At 40.3% G+C, this 19,625-nt stretch overlaps 1 protein-coding gene across 1 annotated transcript in view; it reads right to left on the minus strand.

The window, feature by feature from the left end:
* Positions 1-19,625, minus strand: part of LOC127570961 (collagen alpha-1(XXVIII) chain-like) — a 123,566-nt gene that overhangs the window by 84,875 nt on the left and 19,066 nt on the right. The window contains exon 8 of the mRNA XM_052016929.1: positions 16,951-17,004. Within this exon, the coding sequence (XP_051872889.1) occupies positions 16,951-17,004 (54 nt within the window). The remainder of the gene's footprint in view (positions 1-16,950; positions 17,005-19,625) is intronic.

Here is a 19,625-nt window from a genome sequence, read left to right on the forward strand (position 1 = left end):
TGAGGCGACCAGAACTAAACACAATACTCCAAGTGTGGTCTAACCAGAGTTCGATAGAGCTGCAACGTTACCTTGCGGCTCTTGAGCTCAATACCCTGACTAATGAAGGCCAACACACCATACGCCTTCTTAACAACCCTATCGACCTGCTTGGCAACCTTGAGGGATCTATGTACATGGACCCCAAGATCCCTCTGTTCCTCCACACTGCTAAGAGTCCTGCCATTAACTTTATATTCTGCCTTCAAATTCGATCTCCCAAAGTGTATCACTTCACATTTTTCTGGGTTCAACTCATCTGCCACTTCTCAGCCCAGCTTTGCATTCTATCAATATCCTGTTGTAATCTACAGCAACCTTCTACACTATCCAAAACACCACCAACCTTTGCATCATCAGCAAACTTACTAACCCACCCTTCCACATCTTCATCCAAGTCATTTATAAAAATCACAAAGAGCAGGGGTCCGAGAACAGATCCCTGCAGAACACCACTGGTCATTGACCTCCAGGCAGAATACGCTCCATCTACCACCACCCTCTGTCTCCTATGGGTGAGCCAATTCTGAATCCACACAGCCAAGTTTCCCTGGATCCCATGCCTCCTGACTTTCTGAATGAGCCTTCCATGAGGAACCTTATCAAACACCTTAGTCAAATTCATGTACACCATATCTACTGCTCTACCTTCATCAATATGCTTTGTCAAGGTCTCTCTCTCTGGTGAATACTGAAGCAAATTATTCATTAAGTTCCTGTCTAATAGCATCATAATTCCCCTTCCCCCAGTTAAATACTTTCCCATATCGTCTGCTCCTATCCCTCTCCAAGGCTATGATAAAGGTCAAGGAGTTATGGTCACTATCTCCAAAATGCTCTCTCACCGAGAGATCTGAAACCTGATCAGGCTCATTGCCTCATACCAGGTCCAGTATGGCCTCGCCTCTAGTTGGCCTGTCCACATACTGTGTCAGGAATCCTTCCTGGACACACCTAACAAACTCCACCCCATCTATCCCCTTTCAGTGGGTACTTAACAGTCAACTACACCACTGTGCGTCTGGAGTCACATATAGTCCAGATCAAGTAACAACAGCATATTTCCTACCAAGAAGTACTTTTTTTAAATCTATTAATTTTTCAGGATGTCAGGGAAAGGATGCCGATGGCAAGGCCTGTTATTTACCCAGTTCTAATTGGCCTTGAAATATTGCAATTCTTCTGGTTCAAACACTTTCACAGAGCCAATAGGAGTTCCAGAATTTAAACCCATTGACAATGAAGGGCCATATTACTGGGAATATATTCCCAGGTTGGGATGGCTTTCAGGTTGACAGTAGTGTTCCTATGATACCTAATGTCTTTGGATATAGAGGTCGTGGGATTGGAAGCTTCTGTCAGAAAAGCCTAGTGTAATAACTAGAGTGTATTTTGTAGATGGTATGCACTACAGACATGGTGTAGAGGGAGTTAGCATTTATGTATGGGAGTATTACAATTAGGTAGTTTTGTGATCACCATTACTGATAAAGTAGTATTACTTAATTAACTAAATTTTAAGTTCCACAGCTGCCATGGTGGGGTTTTGAACTAATATCTTTTCATGGGTAGTCCAGACTCTGAGTTACTAATTAACCACTGAAAAATTAGAGCTGTAGCTGACTTTGTCCATGATATTGTTATCTCTCAGCACAGCTCGATTGGGAAGTTTGCATGTCCTCAGAGCCCTCCAAATAACTCTGGATTCCCAAATGATTCCAGGGATCCAAAGAGGGGCTTTCCAGGTGTAGTACTGGGGATGTCCGAGAATAGTCAGCAACCAAGTATCACCATTATCATTAGATATTCAACTATTGACAACCACTCTATCCCCTCAAAATGCAATTCATTCATTTCTCATTCTCAATCTAAGACGGAGACAAATTTTTATGGGTAGTAAAGTTCGAGAGGGATGGCAATTGATGCTGCTCTTTGCATTTCTCTCAGAGCTGGTACACGGAAAGTATCATGTTTGTTTGCCTCGAGATACACAGAATCCATATTTTGTTCCAGGGAGCAGTTTTTCACCCACTAAGAAGAGGCTGTTGAGGAGGACTGTGGCAATGACTTTCTCAGTGGCAGACATCAGGGAGACTTGTCTGTAATTACCACAGACAGATTTGTCACCTTTTTTGAAGTTGGATACGATTGCAGTTTTCCTGAAATCTCCAGGTATGCCTTTCTCCTTTCAGGGATGGGATATGAGGTTAGGAATTTGTCTGAATCTCCTCTCTGCTAAGTTGTAGAACTTTGGCAGAGATACCATTTGCTCCAGAAACTATTTGTTGTTTGTCAAATGGCATTTGGTCTTTTAGGCTTCTTCCTGTTCTATGATGTTGAAAGAGACAATTTGTTGTTGTCTGGAACCTTAAAGGTTTTGTTAATGCCATTTGCTCAGGAGCAAGACCAGGGATATCAATCTGCCCCTTCCAACTCCATGTTTCTGTTCAATATGGCCATCGGTCCAACTGTGGAAGCTGCATCAACGTTTGTCAATTTCAATATCGAATATTATCATTCCATCCAACTTCAACAGTCCAACAAGACTGCTTTCTGATCTCAGCCTGGAAAATTTCTTTAACTGTTTCAAATTTTCATCCAATTGTGATCTTCCTGGATCTCCCTCTTGCACCAGTTGGATCTCTGTTCACTCACTGCCACTGAGATAAACTACAACTTCAAACAACACTGTGGGTCTACCTTCAGCACAAGTTCAGGAATTCAAGAAGGTGCTTCACCACCACTTTTCAAGTGCAATTTGGGAATGTCTTCTCTACATCCAATGAATCAAATGAAAAATACATAAGTCCATGTGATTGAATTATTTAGCTCTGGGTCAGAGTTTTGGCAACTGACCAAACACTTTTCATCATTATAGAACATCTTGACAAATGCGTTATTGCATGAATAGGAAACAAATTGATTAGAAATTGATTGGAAATATCCCAAAGCAAAACATAAAATACACAGAGATAAAAGTGACAGAAATTGCAAATCGATTATATGTGCACAAGTCACAGACATCAAAATTAGGTAAAAGAGAATCTGTGGGAACACAGTCCTGATACAGAGGATTTTCGGCTCTGAAATGTTGACAAGTCCTTTCCTCCCACAGATACTGTTCGACCCACTTTTCCTCCAGCAGATTGTTGGTTGCTGAAGAAATTCTGTGACTGCTGAAATTGTACTGCATTTGTGAGCATTTCTTATACTTTGTTTTCACTTTATATCAACATTAGCTACCTGTTAAGGTAAAATAACTCACTTTCATTTCTTATAAGGGCATTTTCTTGCACTTATGCCCCAAGATAACCCTATAAGTAAGTCTCAAACAAAAGGCATTATAAAGCTTATTTTTTACAATAATGTGATGAGATCCTTTTATCCAATCCAAGTTGGAAGGAAACAATAATTAACAGTCACTTCAGCCACATAATACCAGATCACCCTTTCAGCGAGATCTCTAGAAACTATCGTTGTGTGCCTACTTGTCAATCAAGGACTGGGATGCACTCAGTGAAATGTACTAGAATTACTGGCCTTTCATCAATTGCTGTGGAAAATTAGGACCAACAGGGTGAAACTATGAGGAAATAATTTAATCTTTGTTCTCTGCCTTTTGGTGTGGATCCCAGGGGACTAAATTGGGGTGGGATGGTATAGAACAACCCCGTTTCATATATACTTCCATTTCATTGATTTCTTCTATTTTGCCTTTTTTCTCAGCTTAACCACTTTCCTCCTTGAACGATTTGTAGTCATTCTATTTCTTTTCCATTGCGTGCATGTATATGCATCTCTTTATACTGTTTTCCCAAATATTTGCCACAGCTCTTGTTGAAGGGTGTAACATTTTTTTCTGCTGTTAATGCTTCCTGATGTGCTAGATGCTACCAACATCTCTGCTTTGTGTACCAGATTTCTAGCATCTAGACTATTTCGTGTTTTGCTCTGAAAATTGTCAAATAACTGAAAATAAGCATTTTGGAAATAAGAACTGCAGTGCAAATAGTTAAGAGTCAATCTTCCTGAAAAGATGTTGTTCAGATTCCGGAATCTGTCAAGATATTTTATGGAGCAATTAAAGTACTAAGAACATTTGAAAAGACCCACTGTTTCTCAATGTAACTACGCAATCTAAAATGGCTGTGGTTCCATGGGTTCTAACAATGACTATTTGTCTTCTAGAAATGCCAACAACTGAAAAGAATCATCTGGAACTCTTTCTGTTGGAAATCAATGAATCCTAAATTTAAAATTGACACTGATTTTTTTCCTGTTAGAATGTCACAACTCAAATGCCTGCTTCTTATTTTAGAAGCAGAAATGAGGAAAAAAACGTTGGGTGATCCATTTTCCCCATTTCTATGCTATTCAATATGCTGCCTGAGTTGTTGTATTATTTTGGGCCCATCTCTGAATCTTTTAAGCTTTCCAAATGTGCCAAAAATTGGCAGAACTCTTGTGAAAACAAAATCAACCCCTCCGCCACTGACAGCTCACCACACAACAGCCACTTACAACTCTGAAACTTCAGGATGTCTTTCTCCAGCACATTAATCTGCCAAATCATTTTATGTTGCTGTTTGCTGCAAGAAAAGACTCCCTCCAGTATTTTCTTGATTCTTTGGAAACATCAATCTTTAGCAGATCTGGTATTTCATCCATAATAACAACACTTCCACTGATCTCTCTCGCATTATTCTAATGAATCCATAACTTGCCTTGCCACCCACCACCCTAAATATCCACCTTCCCATTAGATCCTGGATAGACTTCTACTCCAACCTTGCTTTCTGCTATAGTATGTATCAAATACACAAGTTTGCTTACACATAGATAGTTACTGTTTTAACCATCCAACACCAAATATGGTTCATCCACATAAATTTGGCAGGATTCTATTTTCAAATTTTAAATCTATTCCAAGATTCCTCTGGAGAGTGGAAAGAGTTTTAGACTTTTCTACATGCAAACCATCTGCTACCATTCCCTTCCCCTTTATCTCAAATATCAGTTTCAATGAGTTTCCGAACCCATTTTTACTACTCCTGACCACTGCCCCTCCTTTATCCCTCCTCTTGATTATGTACTGACTCCCAAATTTCCTTTACATATCCAGCATTTCCTCTGTTATTTACCAACCATCAATAAACATCATATCATTACTTGCCACCTGAATATCCTCCAGTCCTATCTCCTGACCACTTGACTTCACCACCAGTCTGCGGTTAGTGCTATTCTCAATTTGTCTGCTTCATCTATTTCCTTCCAGGTGGCTATTATTATCTTTCTCAAAAAAACTTACACCCAACCCCTCCTGTGTTTTGAAAATGCTATCTTTCCTCAGACCTCTCTCAAGAACTTATTGCCCCACACTTACAATTTTACCTTTACTTGTATCTTCTTTATGAGATCCTCCAAAAATAGCTTCTGGTCCCTTCACAAACCTGGGCCTGAACTAATCAAAGTTACAACCGTGATCATCATTCCTGGTCCCTCTTTATCTCACTGTTGTTTTGGATACAGTCATGCACTCCATTCTCCTCAGTTGACTTCCATAACTTGACTCTTTCATGATCTTACTAAGATCTGCCACATTGTTAGCATTTCAACCAAGGTATATCTAATATTAATACAAGCAACTGAATAATTAATTCATTCAACAAACATTTCTACATTATTTTAATATGGATCTCTTTCTTTCTTTTCAATCTTTTTATTAGTTTTCAAATTAATACAGATTAGTATGTAACATCAATGTTCGTACATGTGATACAAAGAGATCAGGAGAACAATCATGATATAGATAATCATAAAGAACAATAAAATATAAAAAATCTGTAGATCCCACGATCTCTAAGTAAATGAATATAATATAAAAGGAAGAAAAAGATTTATTTTATGTGTGTGTGTATATATATATATATATATATATATATATATATATATATACACACACACACACACACACATATATATATGTAAAAAGAAAAGAAAGAAAAAAAATCCCCAAATCAATAAGAAAAGTCATAAACAATATATCAAACCAAACTAAACAGAAAAATTTCAAAAAAAAAAAGAAAAAAAAGACTGGACTGAAATTTCTCAGTAGAAACAGAGCAATATCATGTCGTCAACTCTGTTCCTCTAAGTTGGAAAGTTATTAAAAGAGGATCTATATCATGTGAAAATATTGAATAAATGGACTCCAAATATCTTCAAATTTAAACGAAGGATCAACAGTACCAGTCCTAGTTTTTTTCCAAGTTTAAACAGGATATAGTTTGAGAGAACCATTGAAAAGTAGTAGGGGGTATTGGATCCTTCCATTTAAGCAAAATGGATCGTTTGGCCATTAATGTAACAAAGGCAATCATATGGTAAGTGGAAGCAGATAAATGGCCAGACTCTATCCTTGGTAATCCAAAAATTGCAGTGATAGGGTGAGGTTGTAAATCAATATTCAATACAGTTGAAATAATGTTAAAAATATCTTTCCAATATTTTTCCAAAAGAGGACAGGACCAAAACATATGTGTCAAAGAAGCCACATTCAATTTACATCTGTCACATATAGGATTTATATGGTGATAAAAACGGGCTAGCTTATCTTTTGACATATGGGTCCTGTGAACTACCTTAAACTGTATCAAAGAGTGTCTGGCACACATTGAAGATGTGTTAACTAAATGAAGAATTTTCTTCCATGTCTTTGTAGGTAAAGATGTCTGGAGTTTGCTTTCCCATTCATTCTCAATTTTGTCCAGTGATTCTAGATGTATTTTCATAATTAAATCATAGATTATTATTATCAAGCCCTTCTGATAAGGATTAAGACCTAAAATTTTTTCCGTAATTTCAGTTTTGTAAGGTATCGGAAAAGAGGGTATAGTGGCTTTTAAAAAATTTCTGATCTGCAAATATCAAAAAAAGTGTGATCTAGGCAAATTGTATTTGTTAGACAGTTGTTCAAAAGATGAAAAACAGTTATCAATGAATAAATCACGAAAACATACTATTCCCTTCCTTCTCCTTATAGAAAAAGCTGAGTCATCTCTGGATGGATGATAGAAAAAATTAGATTGAATGGGACTTGATAAATTAAATTTATTCAATCCAAAAAATTTACGAAATTGAAACCATATTTGTATTGTATGTTTAACAATTGGGTTAATCATATGTTTACTTAATTTGGTAACTGCAAAAGGGAGTGAAGCTCCTAAAATAGAAACTAATGAAAATCCAAGTACTGATTGGTGCTCAAGGTGTACCTATTTGGGACATTGAATTACATCTAAATCTTGTATCCAAAAAAATTAAATATCTGATATTAATTGCCCAATAATATAATCTAAAGTTAGGCAGGGCCATACCACTATCCTTTTTTAGTTTTTGTAAATATTTCTTACTTAACCTTGGGTTTTTATTCTGCCAAATATATGAAAGAATTTTAGAATCAAAGGTATCAAAAAAAGATTTTGGGACGAAAGTTGGAATCGCTTGAAATAAATATAAAAATTTTGGTAAAATATTAATCTTAACCGCATTAATTCGGCCTACCAATGATAAAGACAGTGGGGACCATTTAGTAAATAATTGTTTAACATGGTCAATTAAAGGCAGTAGATTAGCTTTAAATAAGTCCTTATGTTTCTTGGTGGTTTTAACACCTAAATACATAAAATAGTCAGTTACCAATCTAAAAGGTAATTGCCTGTAAATTGGGGTTTGCATATTTAATGGAAAAAGTTCGCTCTTATTAGCATTTAATCTATAGCAGAGGTTTAAAAATATATTCACCTATAGCCTGGAAATGCAATTACATAGCCCAGGACATTAAATGCTCCAATTTTGAATTATAACACAAATATCACATCATGATATTTTTGACTTGGCATTCCTATGAACACATGCACAAAGAGCACTGATGACACAGTAGTGAAATTAATGGCAATGTAACACACATTTGACACCATTATTGCTGCATTTATCTGTGCAATAGAACAAGGAAACACGGAAAAGCAGATTTGAACAGGAGTTAGCATTCAGATGTGGCGTTGCAGGAAATGAACATGGATTTGAGAGACAATAACAGATTAAAGGTTTTTGGAGAGGAAAAGGAGGTTAAAAATGGGGTAATAGCTTCCAAGTATACAGGAAGAAGGGTGAATTTTTCAAAGAAATATGATCAACAGTTTTGAATGTTCAGGGAGCACATGGGGAGAGATAAGAAGCATATAACTACTGTGGGAGCAAGGGAGTTTGGAATAAATGGACAAGAGAAAAGGAGTCCTTCCTAGGTAGCCCTTCGAGGTTGAAAGCGACTTATTTCCACTCTAGTTCTCAACATTCCCATGGGACTCACAGACTCTGCCACAGGTGAAGCAAGAGGTGCCTGACGGGGCAGCCAGGTGGATAGTCTGGATTTCAGTGCATTCTTTCCACCACTTCCATTGGCCTTCCATGCGCTTCCAACAAAGAAACTTGAGGTTCTCAGTGCCAATCCCAAATGTTCCTGTTGATCATTGGCCAGAGATTCCCATGGGGCTGGGTGGGGGGGTGGGGGAAAGAGTGGGGGGAGAAGGATGTTGCAATTCTTAAGAAAGCTTTGGGAACATTCTTGAAGTATTTTCTCTGCTTTCCTGGTAATCCCTTGCCTTGATGAAATTCAGGAGTGATTGCTTAATGCATCTGGTGTTACTAATGTGAACCATGTGGCTCACCTGTCAGAGCCCTGGCTAAGGGCAACTAGAAACTCAATGCTGAGCTAATGGCCTCAGAGAGGAAGCGGACGTTGGATTGCTTATCCTGCTAAGGGATATGCAGGATTTTGCGGGGGGAGCAGTGATAGAACATTTCCAGTGCTATGAGTTGCCTACCTTTGGTATTCCGACTCAGCACACAGAGGCCAGAGATTACTACTGCTTCTGCTAAGTTTGAGGTCTTGATCTTCAAGCACTCATCTTCATATGGCCAGACGACACTGGTTCACTGAAGATGATAGAGGATTTGATCATCAGTGTGTGTCTTCGCTGACTGCCTCTTCATCACTGATAAGATTTCCTCTTTCTTGATGTTTCAGCCATAGGCAGTCTTGTCAAAACTGACATCCATCTGTGCATGTCATGGTTATATCAGTGAGCCACTAGATCACTTGCACCCTTTCTATCTAACCATTTAGGTTACAAGTTTTCTTGTTGGTTTTCAGGTGGTTGTATAATAGGGGGTGTGGGGCAGTTCCCTTCAAGTGTAGTAATTTGAATCCAAGAATATCTTGTGTTTATTGTTAATTAATTGCTGGATCTCCTAGTTAACTCCATCAAACCAGTCCTAATGTTTTCTGGTAGAGAGACCATGCATCTCTTTACAGTGTTAATTACAGTGTCTTTAGGGTGGTCCAGGCTTTGTGAACAGTGTGAGATATCAGGTTGACTGAAATGAACTTTCTTTGCAGGGTTCTTGATATCTTCAACACTAAATTTTCCCGTGGCAGCATTTCTGTTGCTGCCACCATTTTGTGATCAGTCATTAAAATTAACAAAACAGATTGGTCATTGGTCAGTCTAGCATCTGTCACAGTATGGGTGAGGTGGACCTCCTCGTCATCTCTCATTGGACCCTGACATAATCCATCAGGTGCCAGTGCATAGATTGGGAGTGTTACCATGATGTCTTGAGCCTTTCTCTCTCATGAAACAGGTATTTAACCAAACACAAATTTAAGCATTTTCTTTTAGGACATGTACCTTGGGCTACACCTCTACAGAACACTCCATCAGTGTACACATATAATCAATTACAATAATAGGCAACTGAACCTAGCAGTCCATCTCACACCTGACCCTGAGGGCTTCTTCTGATTAGGTGCACAACAATATCTTGGTCCACCTCATCCAAAGGTGGTGGAAATATTCCCAGTACACATCTTATCCCATCATGGAATGGCTTGCTAGCTTATCAATTCTCAATTTTACTGACGGGAGTAACTGGCCATTGTTACTATTCTTTCCAGTCAGAAAGTAGCCACAATAACCAGAATGACTTGGCTATTGCTGAGACTCCATGGCCATCTTGCAACTTGTAGCTCACAAATATGTCTTTCCCTCCCCCGCCCCCTCCCCACCCCCTACAATCTCCAACCATTGCTTTGGTGGGCATCCCTCCCCATTCAGCAAATTAGTGCTGATAAAATTTCTTGGTGTAACTGAACTGCCAAGTGGCAAGAGGCTTGTATTTGAATGGGACCTGGCCCTTCTCAGTGTCACAAGTCATACAGCAGAAAAACATGCCCTCTGGCCCACCACATCTGTATACAACCATTCTGTCAATTTACACTAATCCCATTTTCCTGCGTCTAGGCCCTGCCTATTCAACTGTCTATCTAATGACCTGATCTGTCGTTAAATGCATGTCGCTCCACCACATCCTCTGGCAGCTCATTCCAGATATCAAACACTCTCTGTATGAAAAACTTTCTATTCAGATCCTCTTTAATATTCCTCCCTTTCACCTTAAACCTATGCCCTCATGTGTTTGACATCCCTACCATGAGAAACAGGTTTTGACTATCTGCCCTATCTATGCCTCTTGTAATTTTATACACCTTTCAAGCTGAACCCTCAGCCTCCTTTGCTCTGGGGAAAACAAACACAGCCTATCCAATGGAAACACAAGAGAGACTGCAGATGCTGGAAATCTGGAGCAACACACAAAATGCTGCAGGGGTTAGGGCAGCATCTATGGAGGGAAATGGACAATCGACGTTTCGGGTCGAGACCCTTCATCAGGACTGGAAAGAAAGAAGGGAGATAGCCAGTAATAAAAAGAAGGGAGGAGGTTGAAGGGGTGGAGCAAAAGCTAGCAGATAGGTGGATCCAGGTGAGAGGGGAATGATAGGCAGGTTAGGGAGGGGGAAGTGGGAATGAGGCTTGGAGGTGATAGGTGGCTCAAAAGGATGGAATCTGATAGGGGAGGAGGAAAAATAAAAGGAGTTGAGGAGTGGAACCAGTGGGAAGAATGTGTGGGTGATGGGCAGATTGTGAGGGCAGGAGAGGGGAAAGAGAAGGGGGGGATGGTGCTGGTGGAATAAGGAAAAAAAAGGGGAGGGGGTGGAAAGAGAAGGGAGTGATTACCAGAAGTTAGAGAAATCAATGTTCATGCCGTCAGGTTGGAGACAACCAAGGCAGAATACTAGGTGCTGTTCCTCTAATCTGCAGCTAGCCTCAATTTAGAGTCATAAAGTGTGTCATAGAGCAATACAGCATGGATACAGGCCCTTCGGCCCAATGAGCCCATGCTGGCCGTGGTGCCCACACAGCTAGTTCCAATTTTCTGCATTCGGCCGATATCCCTCTAAGCCTCACTCTTCCTTGTACCTATCCAAGTGCTTCTTAAATGACACCTGCCTCAACCATTTCCTCTGGCAGCTTATTCCATATACTTGCCACCCTGTGTGTGAAGAAATTGACCCTCAGGTCCCTTTTAAATTCTTCCTCTCTCACCCTCAATCTATGCCCTCTAGTTTTGGACTCCCCTACCCTTGAGAAAAGATTGTTACCGTCCAATTTATCTATGCCTCTCATAATTTTAAACACTTATACAAGGTCGCCCCTAATTCTCCCACACTCCAAGGAATAAAGACCTAGCCTGTCCAACCTCTCCCTATAACTCAGGTCCCCTAGGCCTGGCAATATCCTCATAAATCTTTTCTGCATTCTTTCCAGTTTAACCACGTCTTTCCTATAACAGGATGACCAAAACTGTACACAGTACTCAAATTGTGGCCTCACCAATGACTTATACAACTGCAATATAATGTCCCAACTCCCCTACTCAATGTCCTGACTGATGAGGGCCAGCCTGCTAAACACCTTTTTCACCACCCTGTCTAACTGTGAAGCTGCTTTCAATGAACCATGCACTTGTACTCCTAGGTCCCTCTGTTCTATTACACTCCCTAGTGCTCTACCATTCATAGTAGAAGTCCTACCCTGATTTGACTTACCAAAATGCATCACCTCACACTTATCTGTATTGAAATCCATTTGCCACTCCTTGGCTCACTTCTCTAACTGATCAAGATCCCCCTGTAATCTATGATAACCTTCTTCACTATCAACAACACCTCCTAATTTCGTGTCATTCACAAACTTACTGATCAAGCCTCATGTATTTGCATCAGAATCATTTATGTAAATAATGAATAACAAGGGTACAAACACTGACCCCTGCAGTAAACCACGAGTCACCAGCCTCCATTCTGAGAAACAATCTTCAACCACCCTCTGCTTCCTACCAATTTTGCATCCACCTAACTAGCTCTCCCTGGATTCCATGGGACCTAACCTTCCAGACCAGCCTACTATGTAGGACTTTGTCGAAGGCCTTGCTGAAGTCCAACTTGGCAGTAGAGGAGGCCGTGGACAGACATGTCAGTGTGGGAATAGGAAGTAGAATTAAAGTGGCTGGCCACTGGAAGATCCCTGGCTGTTACAGTGGACGGAGCGAAGGTGCTCAACAAAGCGATTCCCCAATCTGCATCGGGTCTCACCAATGTGGAGGAGGCTGCACCAGGAGCACTGGAAGCAATAAATGACACTGATGGATTCAGATGTGAAGGACTTCCTCACCTGGATAGACTGTTTCAGGCCTTGAATGTTGCTGAAGGAGGTGTAGGGGCAGATGTGACACTTAGCGCAGTTGCAGGGATAAGTGCCTGTAGGAGGATTGGTGGGGAGTGATGAGTGGACAAGGGAGTCATGGAGAGAGCGATCCCTGCCCGGCGGACCGGGGGGGGGGGGGGGGGCGGGGGGAGTGGGAGGGGAAGGTGTGCCTAGTGGTGGGATCCCATTGCAGATGGCGGAACGGAAGTTGCAGATAATGATATGTTAGACGTTTAGGCCCGTGGGGTGGTAGGTGAGGACAAGATGAACTTGTTACGTCTGGGGTGGTGGGAGACGGAGGGCAGGTATGTGGGAAATAGAAGAGATGTGGTTGAGGGCTGCATTGATAGCAGTGGAGGGGAAACCCTGTGAGGGGAAACCCTGTTTTCTGGGGGAGAAAGAAAAAGAGGGCATTTCAGATGTCCTGGACATCACGAGAACAGATGTGGCAGAAACGGAGGAACTGAGAGAAGGGAATTGCATCCTTGCAAGTGACACAGTGGGAAGAGATATAGCCGAGGTAACTGGGAGTCAATGCATTTCCCTCTCTCACCTGGATCCACCTATCACCCGCCAGCTCTTGATCCACCTTTTCTCCCCACCTTTTTATACTGACCATCTCCCCTCTTTCTTTCCAGTCCTGATGAAGGGTCTCGACCCAAAACATTGACAGTTTATTCCCCTCCATAGATGCTGCCTGACCTGTTGAGTTCCTCCAGCATTTTGTGTGTTACTCCAGCCTATCCAATCTCTCCTTATAACTGAAGTCCTTCAATTCAGGCAACATCTTGATGAATCTCCCCTGCACCTTCTCCACATTGTTTACCTAAAGAATGGTTGAGTCTTCTGGCACTTCTTAAGCTTCTCGGCTCTCATTTCAAGCACATAGTTTTCTTGCTTCCCTAGTTTTACCACACTGGATCTCAGTCTCCTATAATCCTCACTTGAAGAAGCATCCCAAACTCATTGCCAGCTGTAGTATTTGTGCGTTCCTTAGGTGTTGTTGCAAGTACAATAAAACTCTGATAATATACCATCTGACTATTAAGAAATCCCAACAGTTTGGCACTGGTGCTGTACTCCCTTTCAACTCACCAGGGCCCCAGTTCCTGTGCTTTCTTTCCACTCACTGGTTTCCCACTTCCTACAGTCTCTTTTACTCTCTGGCTCCAAGTTCCTCCACTATCTTTAAACTTCTCTGGTTCTTTGAAAGATTTATTGTAATACCATCTAAAAAGAATTCAAGATATTTTGGGTATAAATAGAAATAAGATCCAATTATCCAGAAAATCTGCCAGTTGAGTACAACGAAAGTCCCAAGTGTACTATACCACCACTCAGACTAAACATAACAACAGAACATTCTTTATTGAAGACAGCAACTCTCAAGCTAACCAGCAATATCTTGGGAACAATATATCATGTGATACACATCCGTGCTTAAAGGTACAACTCGTGCTCATATATACAATTTGTAATCAAAGCAGACAGCCACCCAAGACTTTGCGGAAAGAGGAAATGGAATCACATAGAATATGCAACATAAGAAAAGACTACTCAGTCCAGTCATGTCAGAATGGTGCTACTGGTTCAATCTACCCATTTCCCACTAAGCCTTCCTTTCCCACTATCAGCACAAGCCTTTATTCACTTCTCCTGTATTTGCTTTTCCAGTCTCCCCTTAAAGTTTGCCTCTACCATTCCCTCTGCTGGCTCACTTATGTGTCTCCAGATAAAGGAGAGTGCTCGGGTTGGCTCTGCATTGTGTTGATTAAGCTGTGGCTTTTCTTTTACTCACAAATGGAATACTCACTATCTACTCCATCAAAACCTTCATAATTTAACCTTGGTAAAATCGTTCTCAGCTCTTACTTTAAAATAAGAGACCAAGTAATTTCATTCCTTACTTTTCTTTCTATATGTCAACTAAAACTATTCACTACATTGATTTCTGGGATGATCTCATTAAAACTTCTTCTATGATTTGACAGGAACAAACAACGAGAATTAACAGATTCCTGACAGCTGTTCCCTATGAAGTGCCTGAATGTGTATCCCAGCCACCTGTTCTGTGTAATAAAAACAGAAAATGCTGGAGGTCAGGCAGCATCTGTGTAAAGAGAAGCAAAGTTAATGTTTCAGGTTGATGAAAATCCTGCTGCTGAAGTGAGCAGCATATAAGGACATATGGCAGAGCTTTGTCTGCAGCAGCTTGGAAAGATCCTGTGAAGAGGAGACTCAGGGTCACCATCATATCTGTACATCTGCATTTTTCTCGTCGGTGTCCTCCAGCATTGGCCCACTGTATTTATTTGTATGGAAGCCAAAGAAAGATATAGCCACAATGACCAAAGAGTTAATAGGTGACATTGAAATAAAACAGATGAATGCAAAGAAAGCACAGTTCTTGACAAATAGAGACACAGATAGCAAACAAAGAGCAATGAAACAGTGATAGTAAGAACTTGAAGTATGAAAAGACACTTACAAGGGACATCAAAATCAACTTCAACTTGGTGAATATTTAGCCTTCTATTCAGTTAGATCTAAGCTCTGCAGGTGTGCAATGACCCCACAACTATTCCAAACAAGCATCACAGTGAGACAGGTGGGTGCTTCAATGTGACATCAGTCCTTAAAAGCTTCAACACTCATAAGCTAAACTTTCAGAACCCGATTATTCAAAATCAGCCTTCCTTTACTAACCTCCCTTTATTCAAAGTTACAGTAAGTAGTTATTTAATAGCAAAACCAACATACTTCAATAGAAGCACTTTGAGGAGATTATTTTGATTGTTCGATGGTGTAAGATCAGCAGTAATACTTTGCATCTGTCAAGTTTTTTTTAATTAAAGTCAATGGAAAAAAATCAGAAAGCATTTAAGACAGGTTGTCAATCCACTATTATCTATTTTGCCTTATCTTTCAATATTAAAATCACTACTTTGGTTTGCTGCATTTATAAAAATCATTTGAAACAAAATTATAAAACTCCTGTTTTCACAAACATCCATCCTGATTTTTAAACATGTGAACAGATGATACCACCATTGTAGGCTGTATCTCAAACAGCGATGAGTCGGAGTACAGGAAGGAGATAGAGAGCTTAGTGGAATGGTGTCATGACAACAACCTTTCCCTCAATGTCAACAAAACAAAAGAGCTGATCATTGACTTCAGAAAAGGGGGTGGTGTACATGCACCTGTCTACATCAATGGTGCTGAGGTCGAGAGGGTTGAGAGCTTCAAGTTCCTGGGAGTGAACATCACCAACAGCCTGTCCTGGTCAAATCATGTAGATGCCACAGCCAAGAAAGCTCACCAGCATCTCTACTTCCTCAGGAGGCTAAAGAAATTTGGTTTGTCCCCTTTGACTCTCACCAACTTTTACTGATGCACCATAGAAAGCATCCTATCTGGATGTATCACGGCTTGGTACGGCAACTGCTCTGCCCAAGACCGCAAGAAACTGCAGAGAGTTGTGGACACAGCCCAGCGCATCACGGACACCAACCTCTCCTCCTTGGTCTCTGTCTTTACCTCTCGTTGTCTTGGTGAAGCAGCCAGCATAATCAAAGACGTCACCCAACTGGGACATTCTCTCTTCTCTCCTCTCCCATCAGGTAGAAGATACAGGATCCTGAGGGCACGTACCACCAGACTTAAGGACAGCTTCTACCCCACTGTGATAAGACTATTGAATGGTTCCCTTATACAATGAGATGGACTATGACCTCATGATCTACCTTGTTGTGACCTTGCACCTTATTGCACTGCACTTTCTCTGTAGCTGTGACACTTTACTCTGTACTGTTATTGTTTTTACCTGTACTACATCAATGCACTCTGTACTAACTCAATGTAACTGCACTGTGTAATGAATTGACCTGTACAATCAGTATGCAAGACAAGTTTTTCACTGTACCTCGGTACAAGTCACAATAATAAACCAATACCAATTAATTCAAACATCATTGCATTATATCAAGGACTATTCTAATAAGATGCAAGATGGGGAATAGTTTGACATGTCACTTTTGATTAGCAACTAGTGAATATTAGAAAGAAAACACAAATGCACATTGAACAACACTCATTTGTTATTTCTGATTTTCATAAATATTGATCTTCATTGATGAAGTTCATCAAACATAGAGTAATAATGGCACGTTAATATATTTGTGTTTTATGCATTTTTACCAGAGATTCAAATCAATCAACACTTCAAGCAATGAACATCCCCTACCTTTGGGCCCTGGATTCCCTCAGGGCCTTGCTCGCCAGCTGGGCCAGCTGGTCCCTGTTGAAAAAGAATTAAAATATTCTGATTTTCCTTAACTTAATGCAATGATACCGACAACATAATTAACATTTTTAAAATAATTTTTTCCAACATTCTGTGCTAATTATACATGGATTCATGAGTGTGAATTCACAGTATTGAGCTTTTTTTTTAAAAGATGGTTTTGTTAATGTTTTGCAGGGTAAATGCAAGTTGTGGGGCAGGAGCCCTAACAAGCAATAGTTTTGACTGGCCCCTCCCATCCCAAATAAATCACATTTTTAAAAAAAGTAACGTTATGCAGGCACACATACAAATTTGCCTCATAACAATAATGACACACATTTGCCACTCTATAAGCCATCAAGGTATTATAATTGATAGCTCATTGCTATTGAGACATAAAGCATGTTTACATATAATTACCTTTTAGATGGTTACATGATTTGATCATGTATTTTAATTTCTTTGGAATTTGTCTGGAATAACATATTTGAGTAACACAGAATGATACAATTACTAATTTCAGAGCTTTAAGTCATCTAAATCTGGGAGCTACCTTGAAATTCCTTTTGCAGTGCTCTTCTTTAAATGACATAAGTCAAGTTTTAGACCTCATTTATTACCACTATGGCCAAGTAAAGGAGTTATCAATAATAATCATAATTTTCTGGTTGAATGAAACCCTTTGTGATCTTAGATATAAATCATGCAAACAGTAATCAGTTTATAAGTAGAATCGTAGTGCCCATGATAGTTGTTATGGGACCAAATATTTGCAGGGTCTGATATCAGCAGTTAAGTCAAGATCACACCAATAAGGCACTTCGGTCTGTTGCACATGAAAGACAGATAGATGCAAGGACCACTTCTCTGGGCTGGATGGAGCTTAAGGGCCCTTCTGTAGGACAATAAAACTTCACACGTAGCTAAACCCTGATTGGACCAGAGGAGCAGAAACTGTTGCCAAATCCAAACTCTGTGTAACTTCCCCTCAGCCAAGGCAAATAACAAAACTGTTAGAAGTAGAAGAGATCTGCTGCAACACATGGACCACTTTGTGTCCATGAAACTCAATGCAACAGAGGACTGTAGCTACAAAGAAGCAATACTGTTTTCTGCAGTCTTTTTCTTATTGGTGCATTGATAGTCGGATTACACTTGTAAAGAGTCCTACATTCCTTATTCAATTATGGGTTCTAACACCCTAAGAGAGGAAACCATTACAAGCTACCATTGTTCCTCATATCACAATATCAGTCTGAGAGACAGTCTGATGTAAAGATGAAAAACACATCCATCTTCTCCATCAGTAGATTCAGTATCACTTGATACTAAAGTAGCCTACTTATACATTCCCTACCACAATGAATTGAAGAGCATGGCTCTGTGCAGGGCAAGTCATGCCTTACATTGTTGATTGAGTTTTTTTGAGGAGGTGACAAAGGTGCTTGATGAGTGTAAGGCAGTGGACATTATCTACATGGACTTTAGTAACCCTCATGGTAGGTTGATTCAGAAGATGGGATCCTGGGTGAATTGCAAGTTTGGATTTGGAACTGGCTTGTCCATAGAAGACAGAGACTGGGGTGGAAGGCTGTTATTCTCGCTGGAGGTCTGTGACCAGTGGTGTTCCGCAAGGATTGGTGCTGGGACCTCTGTTGTTTGTGATATATGTCAATGATTTGGATGAAAATATAGATAGGTAGATGAGCAAGTTTGCAGATGACACCAAGATTGGAGGAGTTGTGGACAGTGTAAAGGGCAATCAAATAATACGGCAGGATATAGATTAGTTACAGATATGGGCAGAGAAGTGGTAGATGGAGTTTAATCCAGGCAAGTGTGAGATGTTGCACTTTGAGAAGTCAAATGAAAGGAGGAAGTATACAGTTAATGGTAGGCCCCTTAACAGCATTGAGGTGCAGAGAGATCTTGGGGTCCAGGTCCATAGTTCACTGAAAGTGGCTACGCAAGTGGATAAGGTGGTAAAGAAAGCCTATGGCATGCTTGCCTTCATCATTGTTGAATACAAGAGTAAGGAAGTCATTCTGCAGCTATATAAAACTTTAGTCAGACCACACTTGAAGTATTATGTGCAGTTCTGGTTGTCGGCCCATTATAGGAAGGCTATGGAGACTGTGGAAAGGATGCAGAAGAGATTTACCAGGATGCTGCCTGGATTAGAGGGTATGGGCTACAAGGAAAGTTGGGTTGTTCTCCTTAGAGCATTGGAAGCTGAGGGGAGACCTGATAGAGGTTTTTAAAATTATGAGAGGCATAGATAGGGTAGACAGTCAGAATCTGTTACCCACAGTAGAAATGTCAAACACCAGAGGACATGCTTTTAAGGTTAGAGGGATGAAGTTTAAGGGCCATGTGAGGGGCAATTTTGTTTTTAAAAACGCAGAGAGTGGTAGGTGCCTGGAATGGGTTACCAGGGTAGTAGCGGAAGCAGGCAATTTGGTGGAGTTTAAGAGGCTTTTAGATAGACACACGAATATGAAGGGAATGGAGGGATATGGATGATACAACATCGAGTATGAATCAACATCGAGATCAGCACAACATTGTGGGCTGAATGGCCTGTCCAGTGCTGTACTGTTCTATGTCAAAGGTAGTCTGGGAAAATCTACTTG

Source organism: Pristis pectinata, chromosome 5 (assembly GCF_009764475.1).
Source record: "Pristis pectinata isolate sPriPec2 chromosome 5, sPriPec2.1.pri, whole genome shotgun sequence".
NCBI lineage: Eukaryota > Metazoa > Chordata > Chondrichthyes > Rhinopristiformes > Pristidae > Pristis > Pristis pectinata.